The sequence below is a fragment of the Tupaia chinensis genome, unplaced genomic scaffold (genome assembly GCF_000334495.1).
Source record: "Tupaia chinensis unplaced genomic scaffold, TupChi_1.0 Scaffold000272_1, whole genome shotgun sequence".
NCBI classification, from domain to species: Eukaryota; Metazoa; Chordata; class Mammalia; order Scandentia; family Tupaiidae; genus Tupaia; species Tupaia belangeri.
The window spans coordinates 2,429,246-2,452,596 of NW_006159754.1; the positions used below are offsets into that span (position 1 = coordinate 2,429,246).

General features: G+C 39.5%; 2 protein-coding genes across 5 annotated transcripts in view; one reads left to right on the plus strand and one right to left on the minus strand.

Annotated features, from left to right (window-relative positions):
• MED12L (mediator complex subunit 12L) overlaps positions 1-23,351 on the plus strand; it is a 393,053-nt gene that overhangs the window by 306,116 nt on the left and 63,586 nt on the right. The window contains exons 16-26 of the mRNA XM_027772371.1: positions 3,310-3,457; positions 7,759-7,877; positions 8,725-8,868; positions 9,886-10,049; positions 11,340-11,471; positions 13,762-13,989; positions 14,619-14,760; positions 16,622-16,742; positions 17,114-17,215; positions 17,916-18,029; positions 22,476-22,675. Coding sequence (XP_027628172.1) covers positions 3,310-3,457; positions 7,759-7,877; positions 8,725-8,868; positions 9,886-10,049; positions 11,340-11,471; positions 13,762-13,989; positions 14,619-14,760; positions 16,622-16,742; positions 17,114-17,215; positions 17,916-18,029; positions 22,476-22,675 — 1,614 coding nt within the window. The remainder of the gene's footprint in view (positions 1-3,309; positions 3,458-7,758; positions 7,878-8,724; positions 8,869-9,885; positions 10,050-11,339; positions 11,472-13,761; positions 13,990-14,618; positions 14,761-16,621; positions 16,743-17,113; positions 17,216-17,915; positions 18,030-22,475; positions 22,676-23,351) is intronic.
• P2RY12 (purinergic receptor P2Y12) overlaps positions 1-23,351 on the minus strand; it is a 52,946-nt gene that overhangs the window by 11,985 nt on the left and 17,610 nt on the right. For 2 of the 4 annotated variants that reach the window (XM_027772370.1, XM_014588288.2), the window contains exon 1: positions 3,052-3,510. The exons of 1 other annotated variant lie outside the window; for it this stretch is intronic. The gene's annotated coding sequence lies outside the window, so the exon portion shown is untranslated. Of the gene's footprint in view, positions 1-3,051; positions 3,511-21,528; positions 21,624-23,351 lie in introns of those variants that run through there. One more of the 4 variants, XM_014588287.2, reaches the window with a different exon arrangement.

Sequence of the window (23,351 nt, forward strand, 5' to 3'; positions counted from 1 at the left end):
ATTTTTATTATTTTTTTTTTTTTGGTCTAGCACATTTTATGTGGGTCCATCATAAAGTGCAAGGAAATTAAGTTCATTCATTGGATTCTGATGACTGATCCTTTCCTAACTTTCCTTGGTTACCTCTTGATTTTACTCCTTAGTCTTCATGACCATTGCTAAGACTGAGTTCAGGCTACACATGTTTTTGTTATAACTTTCTATTGGTCCCCTACTTCTCCATTTCACTTTTCTCAGGACTTAACTATCAGGTCACGTTTCCTATGAAACTATTTTTTTTCCTTCTTTCCAGGCTGACCTTGTAGCCTAAGTGGTTAAGGGTGCCGAATCCCATGTGATCTGTGGTGGTTTGAATCCCAGTCCTGGCAGCTTGACAAACATACTGGCTACTTGTGCATGCACATCTCATATCCTCACAGGATGGTAAAATGGAGAAGGGATTGCAGCACAACCCTGCCTCATTGGGGGGGGTTCTTAGATACTCTCTGTCTGTCTCTCTCTGGCAAGCACATGTGCCCTCTGGCAATTAAAAAAAATACTGATTTTATCTTCATCACACCCTATTTCTTTAGCCATGTTCATTAGTCCATATATTTATTTTGTATTTAGTGTTTTCAGTAAATAGTAGATGCCAACTTTGTACTTAACAAAGAGACTATCAAACTGAGTAAGACAGTCATGGGGTCATTCGCGAAACTTGTTCTAGTGGGGGAGACAGACATTGAGCACATATGCAGAAAACAAATGATAAAAGCTTCAGAGAGTCTTTCCTCTTTAACTTCTTCTGGGTGAGAGTTTTCAAAGAATTGGGGAGACAAAGTAAGGCAACTGACACTATATTTGTACCTAGCGCTTTGGTAAGTGAAATTGAGGCTGTCAGTGTATTTTAGGTAACAGGAAGAAGAGGAGCAAAGGCAGGAAGTGCCCAGCGTCCTGGGGAGATGTTGAGTAAGGCACCACAGTGCAAGTGTGGATGTAAGAGGGCAGTGGAGGTCTAGACCGAGAATTCACAGCAATAAGTACCATGTCCAGCCTGCTCCCAAACACTTCACACACCCTACCACGAGGAAGGTGTGTTTCCCCATTTTTCAGAGGAACAACCTGAGACTCAGAAAGGTTCGTTATCCGGGCTCATGTTGGCCAGTAGCAGAGCCAGCACTCAGCCATCGCTCTTAGCCTCAAGCTCAGGCTGTCAGTGGTACAATGGGGGGCCATCGCTATCCTGTGTGGTTGTGAGGAGTGCAGGGATCTTTCTGGGGTGCTTCCTTTCACCCTCTGACTGGACGTCTAGCTCTCCCAATACTACTTTGTATGACACTGGACCTCTTTTATTTGATGACAGGAACCATTCATTCTTGTTTTTCTCAGGGTCACTAGCATCTTGTGTGCTTTAAGTAAATATTGGGTGGTCGGAAAAGTCATGACGTATTTTTCTACAGTAAAATGTTCCATGACTTTTCTGACAACCTGATATTTTATAAACAAGCATCGCATGACTTTGCTAACATCTTTCCATTACCCCCCCCAGCCCCCGCCAACATTTGCACTAAGACCATTCCTTGTGTGCCTTAACTGCAAACAATTGCCAAGGCACATGACTGGCACTGCCTGGTAGTGTATGGTTTTCTCCGTGCCTTCCCGTTCCCTTCTTAGGGCTTACGTGCACATATTCTGCCAGATAAATGAGAAATACACCGTCTTAGCTGTGCTTGTAACAACAAGAATTGGAGATTATCAAGCAGTTCAGCCGATTCAGACGTGCAGCAGGAGTAGGAATCATTGCCTACATGGACGTTACTTAGGGTTAAATCTGTCTTTTGAAAATTTGGTAGAAATTTGGATACTCAGGATACTAAGTATGAACAATTTCTGGGAGAAAACTTTTCCTAGGTTTTACTTTTCCTTTTTTTTTTTAAGGAGGCAAACTTGAACACCTGAAATTATTTTGGTGAAGGGTAGTAAGCTAGATTGGCTAGGTATACAAATGCATCTTTCTGGTAGAATATAATTTAAAAAAAATAATAATGGTGCAATGAGAAGTAGTGACTTGAATGTAAGTGTGCAGGTGAGAGCAACACTAACAGACACACACAGAATAGACACTGAGAGTGCAAAGTGACAGGATCAGAGAGAGGAAAAATTGCTCTTTAAACAGTCAGCAGAAGCTAAATATTCTTTGTGCATAGAACACAGATGGTATGCTCCAGATTAAACACTGGAGTTCTCCAAGCTTTTGCTATAGCCACTACTGCTTATGAGCACAATGCTGTTTGTTTTTCCTGGTGGGAGTTCTTTTCTTACACAAGGTCCTTAGGATAAGATACTGGTAGGAAAGGTGAGTGCCCAGCTTCGGGGAACTGCAATGCCGAGTAAGAAGACAAGATGCACTGAAGGATAGAGCTGGAAACTTTCTAAGAAAATGAAGTCCCAAAGGAGAAACTGAGATTAAAAAAATTAAAGCCAGGCATATTCAGAGAGCCAAAAAAAAAAAAAATTAAAGCCAGGCGTATTCAGAGAGCCAATACATCCTGGACCGTTTAACTTTGGCTAAAGAATGTGACATATACTTTTTTTTTTTTTTTTGCTATGCTGTGATGAAATAACTTTCTTTCCCTTGTGAGACACAGTGCTTGGATTCCCTGTGTCTGTTGTGTGGGGGTAGAAAACTGGTCCAGGAAGGAAGTGGGTGATGTCAAAACACGTTTGCATTTCCAGCTATTCCCCTCACACCTAATGAGACCTACACTCTTTACTATTTTGTCCTATGAAAATAAATATGCATATATCTCTCACAGTAAATGGATGTAAGTTGCAGGTAAATGGAATTTTTTCATAAAGGTATTTCAAGATCCTAGCAAGATTTTTTAAACGGAAAATACTACTTTTGTTGTATATGTAATATACTTACTAAGAAATAATACTTTCCTTATGGGAAAAGTATGACCGGATACTGTACTAGATAATAGAGAATATGGTGCATGATATGAAATGAATAACCAAGTTCAATTTTAAACATGAAATGAAAATGTTTTTCAAATAGCCAAAACTTACTCTGTAGGGTACGCCCACGTCAAATGCTCCTATTAAGACTTCAGGTCAGTTGACACATTTTTTTGTTAGTACGCTAGGCAAGTTCCAAACTGGAAAAACAAGGATGTTGCCAGTAGAGACTGAAGTGGATTCAGAGGTGGGCAGAATTCTACCACCACAAGCCAGCATGGAGGTGCTGTGGTTAGTGCATTTCCGAGAGGTGAGAGGCAACCCCACCCCTGCAAACCAGGGTTTCAGAATGCATGTTCTGTTTTTCAGGATGAATCTTCAAGTCATGAATGTAACCAGCGCACAATCCTTCTCTATGGGGTTGGCAAAGAGCGTGACGAAGCCAGGCATCAGCTGAAGAAAATTACCAAAGATATCCTGAAAATCCTAAATAAGAAGAGCACCACAGAGACAGGGGGTAAAGAGCCTCAGTGCATGTGCTGCCATTGTGTGTTGTCTTCTTTCTTCCCTCTCCACCGTCTATCAAAGTGGTAGACATCGTTGTCAGACTGTTTCCTCTCCTGAATGACTGTCATGTTGAAATATGAATAAGCACATTGAAATTTGGAGGCCTCGTTTCCATGTATAGAAATCCTTATATTAAAGTGCCATATTCTGTAGGTAGGTCCAGGTAATTGCTAGTTCTACCCTTTTGTATTTTTCTCACATTTTCTGTAGTAGGAATAAATGAAGTATGGAAGAACCAGTTGAAAAAACCCTTCGTCTGGAAGAGGTCTGTTTCCCTATTTCTTTGCCATCTCTTTCAAACTGCTTGTTTGCTTTTGCTTTAGGGCACTGATATTTGAGCTGTAACTGAGAATCTTGGAAGTGTAGTTTTTAAATATTATTCAGCAGAATAATTGCAATAGGTAGGCGTGGCTACCCATGCCACTGACTGATTTCCAATTAAAAAAGGGAGCTGGGACTTGGCTCTACGCTGCCTTCTTTACTTGGATTCCTCTTTCCTTCTGCTTTTAACATAGTTTTTACAGTGAAGGTATACTTTTATCCTATGTCACCACATTGTATAATTGGAATTGTGTAAAATTATCCACTTGCCTAATTACTCTTTTCCAGGCCTGTTGATTTCATTAGGCAGTTCTACGATTTAAAATAGGATAGCATTATATACACCCTACTATCACCACCATTGTTTATTTGTCTAATGTTTAAATAATGTAAAGGAAAAGAGAATTTGAGTTTACCGTCTGCCAACAGCATTGTCCTACATGTGGTGTAAACCGCCTCTAAGAACCCTGTTGTGTTCTTCAGGACAAAATACTTCTTACAGACCTCTCCACAGCAGATCCAGTCATTAGACTTGAACAGATGAATTACTAGACCTTGTCCTCACTAGATCTTCCCTATAGAAGGTTACCTGTGCAATAATGCAAATAGCTTCCCTTTTCTCTCAGTCAGGAGGGATCCACATGCAGAAACATGGTAGAGGGACTAGCAGTTAGTGTAGTCCTGAACCTAGTGGCTTAAACACACTGGGTGGGTGCACGTGCATGCCCAGGATCCCGAGAGGAGAAGGGATTGCAGCGTGGTCTTCCACCCTGGGGGGGTGATTTTTTACTTTCTGTCTCTCTCTCTCTCTCTCTGTCTTTCTGGCAAGTGCACACAGCCTATAGCAAAAACCTCTCAAAAAAAAAAGAAACACAGTAGAGAGGCAACACACGTGTCAGCCTGTGCACAGTGTCCTGGTGTCTGATAACGGAGGTGTTTGTCCTTAGAACATAGTGGGAAAGTTCTTCAGATGATTGACAACAGATTTCCTAATTTCTTTCCATTGCCATTAAAGGATGTTGTAAAATGTAGGCTTCTTGATGGGACAAGCTAAGTGCTGTGGAAGGGAAATGAAACCCTCGGTCTGCCATTATTGAGCCTGAAAAAGAAAGTGCTCTGTCTAAGAAAAATGTTTATCTGTTGTTTTGCTTTTTTTTTTTTTTCTCAGAGAAAAGAGGAAATGGGTTGCATTTAGAAGATTAAATTTACAAGCTCTGCAACTAGCTAGCAAAACATATTTGAAGCTACTTTTGATATATTTAAATGGTGGGGGACACTTATCTCCTTTAAAATAGTCACTAATGCATGTTTTATCTAAATTACTTTTAGAGGATATTTCTGGATTCCATGGAACTTTGGGCTTGGGAAGTTTGAAAGAGGGGGAGGGAAGGGAAACGAAGCCAATGTGGTGGCCTTTTCTACTGAGTCTACGTTTTTCAGTATTTTAAAATGCTAGACTATAGTCTCTCCTGTCTGTACCAGACCTTCAATAAGCAATTCTAGCACATGAACTCAGAAAAGCTCAGCTTTGTTCTGTGCTGCTTTTTGGGATATCAATAATATAAAACTGTGGGATGGCATCTTCAAAGGGTACTTTTATCATTCCTTATTTTAGGGAAAATTTTCAGCCAGTAAAATACTAATCTGGGATATTGGTAAGCTGCCTTCTGATAAATAGTTTTCATTTTAAATCACTACTTAAACCACTACCAGAAGCTGGCTAACTACACTTTAGATTAATGGAAGTTTGCCCACTTTGTTCAGTAAAATAAGGACTGATAAAACAGAGTTTGTTTAGCATGGATATGATTTCCGGGAACACATAAACTTAAGATTTTGAGAAATCAATTCTGTAAGAATATTGTTAGATCAGCCGGATATTTCCCAAGGGAACTTAGAGCCTGAAGTTTAAATACGGCCATCTGGACATGGTCAGACTTCATTTTATATTTCTTTGGCTTTTTATTTTTATTATTATTTTTTTTTTGCTATAGGGCGTGTGTGTTCACCAGAAAGACAGAGAGAGACAGAGAGATAGAAAGCGAGAAATCGCTCCCCACAGGGGATGGCCACGCTGCAATCCCTTCTCCACCATTCTCCTCTCCGGATCTTGGACATGCACGCACCCACACGTGCCTGGCATGAGTTTAAGCCACTGGATCCGGGACTCGAACTGCGGTCGACTACATAGGAATCCAGCGACATAGCCATTACGCTAACTGCTGGTCCCTTCATTTAATATTTCTATTGACTAATCATCCTTTGGCCACCTTAACTGCCATGCCATGTGCTGGCCCACATGTTATTTTCTGCAACCATCACATTTGCCACTAGCAGAATATTTCTGAGTTCTGTGAAATCTGTGTCTATCGTAGGTCTTTAATAGTGCTCTTGTCTTGGTAGCTTTTAACTACCTAGAATCATAGTATTAGAAATGACCAGGTCAACCAGTGGTATAGTGGTTAAGGCAGCTAGATCCCATATGGTTGCCTACACAGTTTGACTCTCAGACCCAGAGGCTTTGAAAACATGCCAGTTATATGTGAGTGCATGCCCCAAATCCTAAAATGAGGGCAAAAAGGAAGAGAAGGGATTATGGTGTGACTATTCCCCGTGATGAGGTGGTGCTCTCTCACTTTCCCTCTGTCTGTCTCTGTTTCTCTCTCTCACTACCCTCCCTTTTTTCAATGAACACACATACCCTTAGACAAATTACCCCGTCTCCCAAAGGAAAATCTTAAGAGATTATATAGTCCTACTCTTCCTTTTTGGCATTTGCATTTATCTTTGTAAATAAATATGTCAAAACATTTCAAAACAGGTTCAAATCTCTTTTTAAATCTTATTCTTAGAACTCGGGGAGGGGGGGAGAGTCCTCTTGGAATAAGTAATGCTTTTAATACTTTATAGTTGGAGCTTTTTCAAGCTCTTTATGCTATGTTGTTAAATGTACACTTTCCAATTAATGTTGACTGATTTAATTCATTGCTTCCCCTAAGAAAGATAGCAGTCATGTAAAAATGTTTAACATATTAAACTGTTTTAGATGAGTCTCCAAAGAAGACGCTAGTGAATTGTCCAGTTATATCAAAGTGAGACTGAGTGGTTTTCTCCCCTTCATTGTTATTATCCTGATAGTCCAGATCTGGAAACTACTCCCTAGAATGGATAAATAAATGGTGGTATAGTCACACATTGAAACGCTGTACATGACTGAGAAGTATTAATTTTTAGAGCCAATTAAAATTACCTCAAGGGTATGAATCGTAGTGTTCATACTACGTAGTATGAATCGATCTTAAAGGCATAATGTTGAGTGACAGATGCCAGTAGGAAAAGAATATATTGCGTGTCTTATATATACAAAGTTACAGAGTAGACAATACACGTCCAAGCTGTATGAGGTTAGGATCTTGATCTTCTAGGGAGAGAGACGTGGCTAAAGAGGCTTAAGGGGGGGACCAGCAGTTAGCGTAATTGCTATGTCGCTGGACTCCCTTGTAGTTGACTGCGGTTCGCGTCCCAGACCCGGTGGCTTAAACTCCCGCCAGCCGCGTGTGCGTGCATGCCCAAGATCCCGAGAGGAGAATAGAGGAGCAGGGATTGCAGCATGGCCATCCCCCCTGGGGGGGTGATTTCTCGTTTTCTGTCTCTCTGTCTGTCTCTGTCTGGCAAGCGCACATGCCTTATAGCAAAAACCTCTTCAAAAAAAAAAAAAAAGAGGCTTAAGGGGGCTTGGGGGCTCCTGGTATGTTCTTTCATGATTGTGTTTCATTACACAAGTGTGCGTACTTTGTAGAAGTTCATAGAATTTGTGCACTTTTCTGTATATATGAACTATACTTCAATAAAAAGTATTCATATTCATTTAAAAAAAAACAAGAGCTTCTCTTAAACAAAGAGTAACTTACCTACTTTATGTGTGTTTAGTTGGGGATGAAGGACAAAAAGCCAGGAAGAGCAAGCAAGAAGCCTTTCCATCACTGGAGACTGTGTTCACAAAACTCCAACTGCTTTCATATTTTGATCAGCATCAAGTGACATCCCAGGTAGCCAGTCAGAGCTGTTTTATTATGTATTTGAAATCTTTCTCTTTCCTTAAATAGCTCTTTTATGCAATATGTGATTTTTGCCTTAGTAAGTTTTGGAAATATATTTTGTGGACATTCTTGGAAACATCACAGACTATTGAATACCTCATTTTCAAGTTTCAGGTTGCCTTTCTCAGAAGAATTAATTTTTTAAAGTATTATTTTAAACTTTATCCATTTATTTATTATTATTTTAATTTGACCAGAGAGGGACAGAGTAAGAGAGAGATGGAGAGAGAGAGAGAAAGAAAGCTGCCAGGTCTGGAACTTGAACCACGGTCAGCTATGTGGGAGTCCAGTGCCCTCAACCACCACGCCACCTGCTGACCCAGAAAAATTAATTTTTACCACGTACATATTTTTACCTTGGGTTCATAATCAGTAATATATAAAATAATCCATAATATAATACTTATGTTATTACATTTTGGACCTGCATTGCTACTGAAAGTTTGCTCCTGTTGGTAATTGAAATAAAATATAGATAATCGAGAAAAAAATATTCTGTTTTGCTTTACACATCCATTGACTTTCAAATTGACGGATCTAAAGTTAAATGAACATTTAGAGTTCTACCTTTAGGACAGTTAAGATCTTAATGAAAACTTATCATTATCTTCTCAAATTGTAACCGTAAGGAAGTGATTTGTCCATGGTTTTGGTTTCTGCCGAAACGTGGTTTAGCTTTCATTCAAGTAGAATCACCTGTTAATTCCGATGTCTCACTTAAGATGTTTAAATAACTTACGCACGAGCTTATTTGCAGTGTTGGTCTGAACGATGCTCTTCACCCTTGTTTGCGTAGATCTCTAACAACGTGCTGGAACAAATCACAAGCTTTGCTTCGGGGACATCCTACCACCTCCCTTTGGCTCACCATGTCCAGCTCATCTTCGATCTCATGGAGCCAGCGCTCAACATCAATGGGCTGATCGACTTCGCAATACAGGTGTCCCAGAGACCCTTTTTTTCTTATTTTTGTAGAAAAGCAAACCTCTGAGACATCACGCCGTGTTAAATAAGCCCATATCTATACATTGAAACTATTTTAAGGACACAGTACATTGTTGTAGACTGGCACATTCGGAACAAACAGTCTTCAGCTAGCATTTTAATTGTAACTGTGTTTGTAGTTTTTAATCAATTAAATAATAATAATGTGTATTCAAATGTGAGTCATTGAAAGATAGGAACTATGAAAAACAACAAAGAATGTTTTAATTCAGTTTGTCCTATTATATTTCTTATATACCTTTGAGCGTATTTATTGTCTTCCGTTATTGTGGATAAAAATAAGACTTGGTTTTTTATTGTTTATACCACAAGATGTATTAGCTTTATTAATAAGAAAATAATGACAAAAATAATTTCTTTTTTAAAAAAGGAAAACAGTGAACGGGGGTGGGGTTAACAGGTAGCATGGTGGTAAAGGCGCTGGACTCCCACATGGTGGACTGCAGTTCAAGTCCCAGACCTGGCAGCTTGAAAGTCATGCCAGGCTTGTGCGTATGCATGTCCAAAATCCTGAGAGGAGATTGGAGGAGAAGGGATTGCAGCATGGCCATTCCCCCTGGGGGCGGGGGGGGGAGTGATTTCTCACTTTCCCTCTTTCTGTGTCTATCCAGTGAGCACATATGCCTTATGTCAAAAATGTAAAAAAAAAAATTTTTTTTTAAATGAATGGGGGTGTTTTTTAGAATAATACATTCCAGAGCTCTGGGCCTCTATAAAATTTCAGTAACATTTCAGCACAGGCACTTCCTAATTTATATACCCTAATGTCTAGACAGGATAACTATAAATCGATACAAGATAAAAAAATTAAATCACAATTTAATTTATAGTGGCATTTTTTAAGGGCTGCAGTTGTGTTAAAATGACTCAATCTATTCATGATTTGGAAAACTCAGTGTTTTTCCTGTTTGTTTTAGCACCTACATTTTCTTCACTCTTTTTCCTGTTGTAGTTACTAAATGAACTCAGTGTTGTGGAAGCCGAGCTGCTCCTCAAATCCTCCAGCCTGGCAGGAAGTTACACAACGGGACTGTGTGTCTGCATCGTGGCTGTCCTCAGACGGTATCACAGCTGTCTGATCCTCAATCCTGATCAGACAGCCCAGGTGTTTGAAGGGTTGGTATACAAAATTGTTTTTATGGCACTAGAATGTAAACTTTGTAGTGAGATGTTACAGTGGTTTTACGAGAAAAATCGCACTGCTGCCTATTTCAGTAAAAACATACATGAAGAATCTTTTTGCCAGAGAATGTTTATCGGAGTTGGAGATACAACCATGTAAGGTGTGTTCCTTTAAATAAAAGCGTTAGTTTTCTCCCTCTCCTCCCCTAGGTTATACATGTCAGGGCCAGTCATCTTTTCGCCTCTCATTCTGTGCCGGCCAGCGTCCTGGCTCACTATGAATAGAGAATACCTGTGACGTCCTTGTTCATGTCATTTCAGTTCCTACGTGGAGAACCAACAGCAAATACGCTTTACACACATTATAAAGTGATTGCTTCTTCCATTTCATTTGGTTCTACAAATTCATTTCTTTGATCACCTTAAGTCATCCTTTGATAAGACTTAACCTAGAACAAATGACCTTCATTCTCAGCCTTTTGGTTTGTGTGCATTGTGGGCTGGGGTTTTCTCTGTCATCATTCCAGAAGTTGGGCTAAGGAATTACCTAATATCATCTCCATTCGAGACTAGGGATAAGAGGACCGAAGAGGTACAGCGTGCTTTTATTTTTATTTTTTTTTTTAAGAGAGATTTTTGGTATAGGGCACGTGCACTCGCTGGAAAGACAGAGAGAGAGAAAACAGAGAGTGATAACTCATCCTCCAGGGGGGATGGCCTCACTGTAATGCAATCCCTTCTCCCTCATTTTCCTATCAGGATCTTGGGTATGCAACTTAATTGGTGGCTTCTTTCATACATTCCTCCTGTATGAAGGAATTGCTTTCCCTGCTTGTGTTTCTTGTTGTCAGTGGCATTTCTAATTTCTTTTTAAGCTAGGTAAATTTTAAGCTAAGTATTTCAATGTCATAAAAGAAAACAGACATGTAATGATTCACTGTTTGTAGCTGGTCCTGTTGCATAGTGGTTAAGGCACCCAGATCCTCCACAGTCTACCTTAGTTCAAATCCTCGCCCCAGCAGCTCGAGAAATTCACCAGGTGCATGTGAGTGTGCACCTTGTGTGTTTTTCAGATCTCTGGGGCCCGGATTCTAACTGCAGTTGGGCTGTGTGGGATCTCGACCCATATGCATGGCACTCAACCACGGCGCTACCAGCCCAGCCCTGATATCTTTTTTGTTACCCAAATAATACTTGGACACATTCTCACTCTCAAAAGGTCAAATGATAACCTGCGTATAAGCAAACTGTGTGCCTCCTTTCTTCCTGAATTTGTCTCCTCAGGTTGTGTGGTGTGGTGAAGCATGTTGTAAACCCCTCAGAATGTTCTTCCCCTGAGAGATGCATCTTAGCCTACCTCTACGATCTCTACGTGTCATGTAGCCACCTCAGAAGTAAATTCGGAGACCTCTTCAGGTGGGTAGAAGAGAACGCAAAGAAGAGAGAGGCCCTGGGACCAGCAGATGGCATAATGGTTACATCACCGGACTCCCACATAGTCGACCGTGGTTCGATCTTTGGCCCTGTGGCTTAAAACTCATGCCAGGCACATGTGTGTGTGTGAGCCCAAAACCCTGAAAAGAGAATGGAGGAGAAGGGATTGAAGTGTGGTCTCCCCCGCCCCCCGGGGGGTGATTTCTCACTTCCTGTCTCTCTGGTTCTCCCATGAGCACACATGCCCGATGGCAAAAATCTCCCTCTTAAAGAAAAGAAAGAAAAAGGCTTTTGCTTATGTTTATTAGCGACTCCCCCAGTGTTACCATTCCTTTAAATAATGAAAGCTAACCATAGTTATATCTGTTAGGCAATAATTTTGACATATTCGAGGTTTGTTTAAACTGAATTTTAAAGCATGTAGTAGCAGTGAAAGCTAGGCATCATACCATGTAAGCATGTGATCATATTGAGATGATGGGGGGGGGTCATAAACTATCCAACTTTGACTGATTTATTTCCTCAACAAATAAGGAATTGTTAACAAGATTTGACATTATCTATTTTATGAACATTTTAGGTAGATCATGCTGAAGTGATAATAAATATTTGATATACCCTTCATTTGAAATTTAAAACTTCATTTGAATTATAAATCTCGTGGAAGGTTCAGTGATCAGCTTTTGGTATTTTGCTGGATTTGATTCCTCTCGGTTTTGATATCTTCACTTTTGAGCTGACATTTTGTATTACTCTGGGTACTTTTAAAATCCGTTGGGCATCATGAAGTGTAAAGTATTTCATCATTTCCCACGGACACTAAGAGATCCTATAGCTCCACTTACTTTTCTACACCTTTCTAAGCTGTTTTATTTTTCTTTTCCTTTAAAAAAATTAGTTTAGTAAATTACTTTTTTGCTAATGATTTTATAAAAATGACCAGCACTGAATAATGCTAAATCAATGTGCATTAAAAGTAAGACAACAGTGCTTTGTATTTTAGTGTTTTTTTTTTTTTTTTTTTTACTCAGGTTCAGCTTAGTAAATAATATCTAATGTTTTTTGGTATGGAAAAAATATATAGCTGAGGTAATTATAAAAAGGTACTGCAACATCTAGTAAATCTATTTGCTATCCTTTATCATGTAATGTGTCCTTTTCCTGTTAAAAAAACTTACAGCATGGGCCAGCAGGTGACATAGTGGTTAAGATGTTGGACTCCCACGTGGCCTAGTGCAGCTCGAGTCCTGGAGCCGGGAAAATCATGCTGAGTGCTCAGAATCCCTAGAGGAGAATGGAGGCAGTGTGGCCATCAAACTTACAATTTAAGGAACATTTTAGTATTTAATGAATCCAGAAAATTTTGAAAACAGACTTCCTGCTGTGTAACAGAGCTCTTGAATAGGAATCCTGAAAGGTACATGGTGCTTAGGGATTTGCAATCCACAGCAAGCAGACAGGAATCACTAAATTTATATGGACTCTGAGCTTTGAAATCAGATCATCCTTAGTCTCATCTACCGGGCAGATTGATAAAGATACGTTGTATTTTCTTTTATATTTCTAATATTTTAAATCTGACAGAGATATAAATCACTAAAAAATGAACCGTTTTCATATGATAGACCAGGCTCTTAAAAATCTCTTACTATTGCCAAGAAGTATAACTGATCGTCTTTTTAGGAATGGCAGAGTAGTTTTCTCCACTCCCATAGGCTGTGTATGTTAGCCATATCCCTCTTCTACAAGGTAAGTTCCCCGAAGACAGGAGACATGTCTGTTTTTCAGAGCTGTGACACGGCGGTACATGAAACCCCCCTGCATATACTGTATCTAGACGATTTATTGTGCAAGATGGGTAATTAGGACTGAAACAGCAAATTTTTCCTGTAATTAAATCCATTTTTATTCTTAAGTAATCATACATTCCGACCACTGTCTAACAGCGGTTGGAAAACTTCCTCAACTCATTGATTTTCAGAGCATGTAAAATATAGAAAAGATTTAGAAAATAATTAGGATGAGTAGCCAAATGTCTTCTTGGTTTTTTTTTTCTTCCACCATCTAGCAGCTTTTGTTGAATAATTACTATGTTTGGAGCACTGTGCAATGCTGATTATTAAGAAGTTGAAATGAAGAACTCATAACTTGAAACTCCTATACGAATGCCTTATAGCCGCTGCCATTAATATGTCCTTACTTAAAATAATTTTCTAGTTATTCTAGTTTCTCTTTTTTTTTTCTTTTTCAATTCTTCTTCTGATAACCTCAGTAGTGCCTGTTCAAAAGTAAAGCAAACCATTTATAATAACGTGATGCCTGCAAACTCCAACTTGCGCTGGGATCCGGATTTCATGATGGACTTTATTGAGAATCCCTCAGCCCGTAGCATCAACTACTCCATGCTGGGCAAGATCCTCAGTGACAATGCGGCCAATCGCTACAGCTTTGTCTGCAATACACTCATGAATGTCTGCATGGGTCATCAGGATGCTGGAAGGTGAGCTGGCCACCCTGGAATCCGAATGCATGCTTAGCCCAGGAGTGGTCCTGTTGCTTACGTCTGTATAATTGCTTGCACTGACATTTGATTCCCATTTGCCTTTTTTCTCTCCCCACCCCATCTTCTTTTATTCCTATATTATCTTTCCTCTAACTGCTTTCTGGTTTATCGCTTTGGCATAAGACTTTTTGATGTGGCCTATAAGTTATGTGACCAACTTTTAAATATACATATAATAAAAATACAAATAATAAATACCCACATTTTGGGGGAAAAAAAACCATTATATTTGGGCTTACCTAAATTATATCCTGTCTTCAAAATTTTTGGTGCCCTTAAAAATGTAAATTATAGGTGAGATTTGTTCACAGAACTGAAAAATAAGCTAATCACACACCTATACTAATATCGCTTAATCTCATTAAATATTAGGAAACATCCAAAGCCACTTACTTCGATTTCTGCTCTAGGTACTGCTAAGTTTTTTGACAAGTGGGTATTTCTTATATCTTTAAGTGGAAGAAAATAAATGGCTGTAATGGTGAACTCTGTTCCTTATGTGTATCACATGTGTGTTTTCTCTTTTGCACCAAGTTACTTTCTACTATTTTCTTTTTCTCTTGTAGGATTAACGACATAGCCAATTTCTCCTCTGAGCTGACAGCTTGCTGCACTGTTCTCAGTTCAGAATGGCTGGGGGTTCTGAAGGCTCTTTGTTGCTCTTCAAATCACGTGTGGGGGTTTAATGATGTACTTTGCACTGTAGATGTAAGTATATTTTTCATTTAAAAGCTCAACTGTGCAATCAAATCTTTAGTGGGTAACTTTTTTTTAATTAACTCAACTGAAATGCTATACAATTTTTTTCTTTCTCTTTTTAAAAGCAATAAACCATAGTATCATTGCCAGGGATTGAACACATGAAAATCTTTGAAATAAATAACCAGCTTAATCTGTAGCTGGAATGCCAAAAATGTCCTTGTTTCCCTAAATGTTTTTTAGCTGACTTTTTTTTTTTACATACGGCTGCTCTTTTTAGAACTGTTTGTTTTTCATTTTTACCAAATACTTTCCTTGTGGCATAGGACATAATTTATTAAATAACTGAAGCAGTTTATATTCTGAAGAGTACCATTTTGATTTTTTTAAGTGCAGTGTGCACTCTAAGAATATAGATTGTGTTGTGCTACATAGGGATGTTCCGGTCTGGCTGCAAAGGTATTCAGTCTGCCTTAGAAACTGTGTTAGCAAAGTGAAGAGATGCCCCTCTGTCTGTATCACATACATGGTGTAATATGTTGCAACTGGGATGTGCAAATTTCTTAAAAATCTATCCCGAGTCTTTGTCTATTTTTGTGTGTTGACACTCCTTGGAGTAATCGGTGTTTTTTGTAAGAACGTCTTATGCATAGAAGAGCTTTTTACATTTGAAAAGCTACCTCTCACTTAAAGAGTTACCTCCCTGGTTCTGCTCTCTCAGGACTGGGTGAACAATCCTATCTCAGTATCTCCATTCTGTGGGTACCTGTTAAGATTTTATATCCATGTAATTCATAACTGTGGCCTGCCTCTCCAGACATAAAAAGATCCCAGTTTTTACCTTTGTTATAGTTCCTTAACCTCTTGGCTATGTTTTGTTATACTTGACCTTCTGCTTCAATCCCTCATCTCTAACATTGGGATTAATAATAATAGTATGACCTTCACCCTGTTGTGCTATCAAATGAGATGACTTTTAAGTTGCTAACAATAGTCCCTGGCCTATAGTATGAATCAGCACCAAGGTTGCTGTTGTAATGTTTTTTTTTTCTTATTATTTTCTCAATGTTTTGTGAGATCCCTAAAGGCAGAGATTTCACTGTGCTTGAATTTTTAAATTTAGGAGTCAGAAATTTTCAGAGTTGTTTTAAAAACTGTTTTAATTAGGGGCTAGCAAATGGTGTAGTGGTGAAGGCACTGGTCTCCCACATGGCTGACCATGGTTCTAGTCCTAGACCTGGCAGCTTGAAAAATCACACTTGGTGCATGTGCATACATGCCCGAAAATTGCAAGAGGAGACTGAAGGAGAGGGGATTACAACATGGCCACCCCTCCTGGAGGGTGATTTTTGACCTCTTCCCTCTGTTGCTCTCCAGCAAGTGCAGACGCCCTATTGCCAAATCTAATAAATAAATAAATAAATAAAAAATTTCAGAGTCTGTATTAATTGTCACTAGAAGGAATTTCAGAACATCAGTGAGGCTTGTTTTTCAGCTAGGTTTGGGACCTCCTTGTCTTCCCTTGCTTTCAAATGGTCTTACCCATAAATGACATACTGTATTCTGCTGAAAAGGTTTTGATTGTACTACATCTTTTAGTGATTTCTTGATTTTGCCTTTTTTTTTTCATGGTCACAATTAAAGCACAATGTTTTCTTATAGCATTGGGATGTGGGTAGATTTTTTTTTTTTTTTTGGTCTTACAAAGTAGACATAGGGGATAATAACCTGGTAAGTTGCTGTTTTCCTCTATTGGTTCACAGTGGGATTTGCAATCTTATTGGTATTGCCTACATTCTCTTAGATATTGATCTTAGATGTTACTTAAAAGGGGGTTAGGTATTAAAACCTGTCAATGTTTTTCTTGAAGGTGAGTGACCTTTCATTCCATGATTCACTAGCTACTTTCATTGCTATCCTGATAGCACGACAGTGTTTCTCCCTGGAGGACGTCGTGCAGCACGTAGCTCTCCCCTCCCTCCTCGCGGCAGGTAAGGCGCCACCCGGGAGCGGCGTGTGTTACTTGGTTGTGGTCTTGGTGGAGTGGTGTCAAACTATTAAAGCAAGGGAGAGGAGGATCCGAGGGTACGTACGCTGGGATGCGGTGTGGCATCAAGGTAGAGGTGGCAGAACCGTAAAAGTTGTTCTGCTCAAAGAAATACGGATCCCCTGGGGAAGGTTGAAAGCTGCTATTGGATGACCTGCTTTTAAGGAAGCATTCATGTTTCTCAGAAAAGGATAGCCTCACTTTCTTACCATAAAGGGGATTTGTTTAAATTACAGGAAACAGCTTGATGCAAAATCTGAAGGGCTTCTTCCCGAGTAGATTAGAAAATGTGCTTTTCAAATCCCTCCTCCCTAGCTTGTGGAGACGCTGATGCTGAGCCTGGCGCAAGAATGACTTGTCGACTCCTGCTTCATCTCTTCCGAGCTCCGCAGGCCTGCTTCTTACCTCAAGCAACAGGTGAGTGACAGCTGAAAACTCTCTGATTATGTTTCTAATCAGAGCTACAGGTCCCAGAGTGACCTAGCTGTTCGTTTTGTAATTTCCTTCCTGATTTTCATGAGGTGTTGAGGGAGTGAGAGGATGCCATTCATTGAAAGAGCTGTCAGCACCTCTAACTTGTGTAACATCATGATAGATTGAGAAATGCAAATCAGGAGCTGATAAACAATAAAAATACCTCTCCTCTGAAGCCACGCCATGCTGGTGGGTAGCGTGAACCTCTTAACATACCGTATATGTCAGTCCTAAGCTACACCAGAGTAGCTCAGGGCAATGGTGACTCATTCATTCTTATACCAAAGTCAAAAGAATAAGGTTAGCCTTCCAGAGGTGTGAGTGAAGTTGGTTTCTAAAGGTCATTTCCACATAGGCATGTATTTGTCTGTGTGTGAGCCAGCACAAGTGTAGGAAAGTCCTACTAACCTGTGGTCGTATTTCTCTGGGGAGCAAAACCATTGTTTTCATAATTAAAAAGGAAAGGGGAAGTGAGGGATCCTGGCAGGGTTTCTTAGTGAACCCACGAAGCATCAATTAAAGCAAGGTAACAGCAACTTAGCACCCACAGTCCAACAATGAAAGGCCCTGCTGACTGTACGTGATTACAGAAGATCGGTAATGATGGTGATGAGCCTGTTAAAGGTGTGTGTTGTTTTCCTAGGCAAACCTTTCCCCGGAATAAGATCATCCTGTGATAGACATCTCCTAGCCGCTGCTCACAACAGCATTGAAGTGGGCGCCGTGTTCGCTGTCTTAAAAGCAATCATGATGCTTGGTAAGAGTATCCTGGCCCTAAGCTTCGTGGTTCATCACCAGAAACAGAGGCAAAATCATTTGTATTTGTTTTTAAATTTAATTCATATGACTGAACACATGCTTTCTGTGTATTCATTTATTTGGTCTAGACAAATGAGTTGGTTTTTCCTAAGTCCAAATGCAGTCAGACCATCTGAGATTCTGTTCTTTACCTATAGTGATTCTGAGAGAATTTAAATACAATACTTTTTGTGGTACTTTAATATTCTTATGTCTGTCATTCTGATGTAATATATCCTAAGTACCCCCAGATGTTTTTCCCTTCCTTGGTTGGCAGAAAGCATATTTTGTGATGGACAGGAAATGATTTGGTGTTTTAACTAAAGGTTTAAATCTCAGTCAGGTTATATTCTAGGTGTAGAACATTAGAAAACCTGGATTTTATTCTTAGTGTATCTGCTTCTTTTGTAACCCTGAGCAAAGGTTATATCTTCTTAGTTTGTTCCTGAATCAGGTGATAATTGCAATCACAATGATACAAAGGGACCTCAAAATATTGGTAGAAAATGAAATTAAAATGTAAGTTTGTTTATTTATTTATTTTGGAGAGGTTTTTGCTATAGGGCACGTGTGCTCACCAGACAGACAGAGAGAGACATAGAGACAGAAAGCGAGAAATCACCCCCCAGGAGGGATGGCCACGCTGCAATCCCTTCTCCTCCATTCTCCTCTCGGGATCTTGGGCATGCACGCACATGCGCCCGGCATGAGTTTAAGCCACCAGGTCCAGGACTCAAACCGCGGTCGACTACGTGGGAGTCCAGCGACATAGTCATTACGCTAACTGCTGGTTGCAAAATGTAAGTTTACTTTGATGCAACATGTTTTTGAAATCCACACGTATTTTGCTATAATAGGCATTTTCCATATTTCTTTTTGAAGACCTCTTAGGTTGTTGATAAATCAGTATTATTTATTACAGTGATTTTTTCATTGTATTCATACTGTCCGAGATACTCTTTACGTCCTTATTTGTATACACTGTCCTAGATAGCATAGCCTCTTATGTTCACTTACGTCATACTACCTTAGACATTTTAGTTCTAACATCGTAAAGGATTTTCTAGATTCAGACCGCTGCTTTTCTGCTCTGGATACCTTCTTTTGACTTGGCCTAAGTAATGGTAATGTGCGATTTTCTGAGAGAGCTCCCTTTTATTAGAACAGATTACTCTGTAAATAGGAATTGCTTTAGAAGAGTCTTAAAGAACACATTTGAGGATATTATAACCCTGTCCTGCTTGAGAGATGTTATTTGTTGATTTCAAGGAAAGATAACAGTGTTTTCATAAAACAATCTATGAAAAGCATACCCAGAAAAGGAATATATTTATATTTTTTCTTTTGACATGTTCATGAATTTTATACTAAAGAAAAGGGCAGGTTGAGCCACTTTCCAGGGCCATAGCCTTTCCTCTGAGCTTAGAAGCTTGGAATATTACAGGACCAACAAGAAGTGCTCATTGCTCATTTCTTTTGCCTTTGTTGTTCTTGGTAGTGGTGGTGGTGGTAAACACCCTTACCAGAGAGAGAGAGAGAGAGAGAGAGAGAGAGAGAGAGAATGCACCCCATCCTCCCTATGGGATGTCGTTATGCCTCAATCCTTTGTCCTCCATTTCTCCATCCTGTCAGGATTCTGGACACACACAGTTGCATTTGGTGTGTTTTCAAGACACTGGGCTCAGATTTGGACTGCATGATCAGCCATGTGAGATCCATCTCCTTTAGCTATTAGGCCACAGGGGCAACCCTTATGTGCTCTTTTCAGTCCATAGGATTTCTCTGGTCTGATCAAGTTTGAAAGGAAATTGGCTAGTTAATTCTACTGATAAATAAATGGAGCAACCATGAAAGCAGACACTGGCATTTTTCCTGTAATATTTCTAATATTTATTGGAGAAAGTAGTAAAGAGTAGATTTGTAATAAACTAATGTTGGGCATGTGAGTACATACATGAAAGATATTTTTTCTTTATCATTATTATTATTATTTATACATTTAATCGGTATACATCATTTAGATTGTAAAGAGACTTTGCCCAGTATGATATACACCTCAGTCTAGCCCAGTTGAGAATACTATACACATCGTCATCAACAGATAGTATATTTTAATGGCAGAAACAAAGGTGAATGCTAGCTGGACACTGGCTCCTTTATCTGTAGGTCTGACTTGGTCCCAAGGAAGATTTGTTTACCTCTTGTAACCAGCAGATGGTGTAATGGTTACGTCACTGGACTCGCACGTAGTTGACCGTGGTTTGAGTCCTGGACTAGGCAGCTTGAAACTCATGCTGGGTGCCTGTGTGTGTGTGTGTGCCCAAAGTTCTGAGGGGAGAATGGAGGAGAAGAGATTGCAGGGTGTCCATCTGCCCAGGGGATGATGTCTTGATTTGTATCTCTCTGTCTCTATCTCTGGTGAGTTCACATGCCCTGTAGCAAAAATCACTCTAAAATAAGAAAGATTTGTCTTTTCTCTTAAGATATGTAAGTAATTGGAAGGGCTCTCCGGGTTTGAGAAGTCAGAATCAGACTTGTTGAATGGTCAGCACAGCCCTGGGCCAGGCAGGTCCTGAACACTCAATGTGTTGTATTGTCTGTACAATTGTAGAAGGGTCTGGTACAGTCCCGGACCTTCTCAACATCTAAATTAAATAAGGATCTTCTTGTCTGGAACTGGCAGAAGTATTTGTTTCTTTGTTTTTGTTTTAATAGAAATTATAGTTTATCTACTTTACCATGTTCTGATCAATGGCTTCTTAATTCTTAGGTACCAGGATATATTATATTTTGAGCTAGGGAAATGGGACTGTGAATTTGGTCTCAAATTTTCATAGTAATTTAACTTGAGTGATACAAATAGTTGTTCATGTACTCCTAGGGTAGAGAAAGCACACTAAATTTTGGTACTTACAGAATTTGGTGTTTCCTTTATTTCCTGAAGAGCTCTATTTAATTAAATAAACTCCTATGGATAAAGCGAGGTTTATATTCTTTGTACTTTAATGAGAAATGTATGTTATATCGATGAATTGAAGTATATTGTTGGACTGGCCCCGTAGCCTCATAGTTATGGGTGCCAGAGTCCACATGGCTAACTGCAGTTTGTATCCAACCACAGTTTGAATCCCAATCCCTGCAGCTTGAAGGGCATGCCTAGCATGTGTGCATGTCCAAAAGACCAACAGAATGGAGAAATGGAGGAGAAAGGGTTATAGCATGACCTACCCCATTGTGTGTGGGGGGGAAGAGTTCTCTTTCTGTCTCTTTTGCCAGTGCATGCACCTCCTGACCATTAAAAAACAAAAAAAGAAATGTATCGTTTATTCCTCCCCCCCCCTTTAAGATTTTATAGCTAAATAGTCACTGAGACATTTTGATTTTTCAATTTTTTTCCCAGCAGAATCAAAACGTTTTCTTCATTGACCTGTGGGCTTTAAAAGGCTTTTTGCACTGACCTGGTCTTGGTTTTTTGCTCAGTGACTGCAGTCAGGGAAGGTCTCATCTCATTTGTAGGTTCCAAGAAATTCTCTTGCCGGGGCTTACTCTGATCCTGTGGGTAAACAGGCAAACGTTTGAAGGCTCTGCTGTCATTTAGCAGTCCTTAGTACCAAGTTATATGACACTTCCACGCTTAAAATATGGCAGTCATTTGTCTTTCATGGCTGGAGAAGATTTCTTTTTTCTAGTTATTAAAACGTTCTGCTCAGTCTTTCCCCAGAACTTGGTTATGAGGGGAACACTTTCCTGAGTTTCAGGTCACTGACTTTATCAGAGACTGAGCAGGTGAGGTTTTCTCATCTGAATGTTACAGAGAGAAAGGTGACAGACATGGGGTTTTCAATGAATGCCCTAGTTTTCAGGGCTTCCTTAGTATCCATTGCCCTTTTCCATCCCCAGGGAAATAAATCTCTCTTGTCAAGAAGTTGATAGTAAGGTGGGCTAAGGCAAAATTTTCTCTTGACCTATGGATAGAAATATAAGTCATTGTAAGAGAAGAAATGGAAAAGGGACATCTAGAAGGGTGAGTAACCCATTTTTTTTCCCCCTGTCTCTTAAGTCAAACAAATTTGCATATATTGTGCTTGAAATATTGGTGAAATCGATGTTCTGTGATTAAGTGTTATTCATCTTGGCCTTTCCAAGGTTGGTGGAAATGTATTTAATTTCATAAACAGAATAAGGAATGAGACTTGAAGTTGCTTCTGCACCATGGGTGATAGAGACTGCTCTGAGTTCTTGCATTTATCCTACCCTCCTCCTCGTTGCCGAAGAGCTGACTGTGCCGTAATGCCATTCACGGATTCTACACCCTCAAAGCTAGCCTCACGTGCTTCTCAAAGAGTTGACCCTACTTTGAATGTCTGTGATTTTTTTTTTTTCCTTTTGTGATTCTGTTATTTAGGAGATGCCAAAATTGGCAATAACAGTGTCAGCTCTTTAAAAAATGATGACTTCACCATGAGAGGCATCCGCCGTGACGGGAATGGCGACGATATCTGGACGGCCTCCCAGCATTCAAAATCTTGCGGGAAAAGCATTTCCATAGAAACGGCCAATTTAAGAGAATACGCTAGATACGTACTGAGGACGATCTGCCAACAGGTATTCTTCCGGTTTAACTGGTCTTTTACGTGGAGCCTGTAACTAACTACTCTTTTAGAGAGAGCTATCACTCCAGTAGGCACTTGTTCATGACGGTCCTTTTTTACTTGCTATATTTATTCTGAAGTATTTTCAAAATTGCTAAAAAGTGGCAAAGATTGTAAAGAACTCCAAGGTAGCCTTACATACACAAGTTTTTCACATTTTGCCACATGTGATTTATAATTCTGTTTGTGTGTGTGAATATGGCGCATGTACCTACTTGTTTTCTTTCTATTTTTTTAAAGAATTATTTTATTAAACTTTGTTAGTTTGTTTATTTATATTTGACCTGAGAAGGATAGACTGAGAGAGAGACAAAGAGAAAGAAAGTGAGAGCAACCCGCTAGGCCTAGGACTTGAATTGTGGTCGGCCAAAGGGGTGTCCAACGCCCTTAACCACCACACCACCTGCCAGCCCCGTTGTTTGTTTTCTAAACTATTGAGAGTAGATGTATATTTTATTCTTTACTTTTGAATACTTCAGTTTTTATGACATAACTAAAATATGGTCATTAAAAATCTGAAAGTTTAGCATTGGTACAGTAATTTTTTCTCATTTATCGGTCCAAATGCGTCCATTGTCCCGATAATGTCAGATTTGTCTAAGGTTTCCTGTAGGTCAGTTTTCGATCAT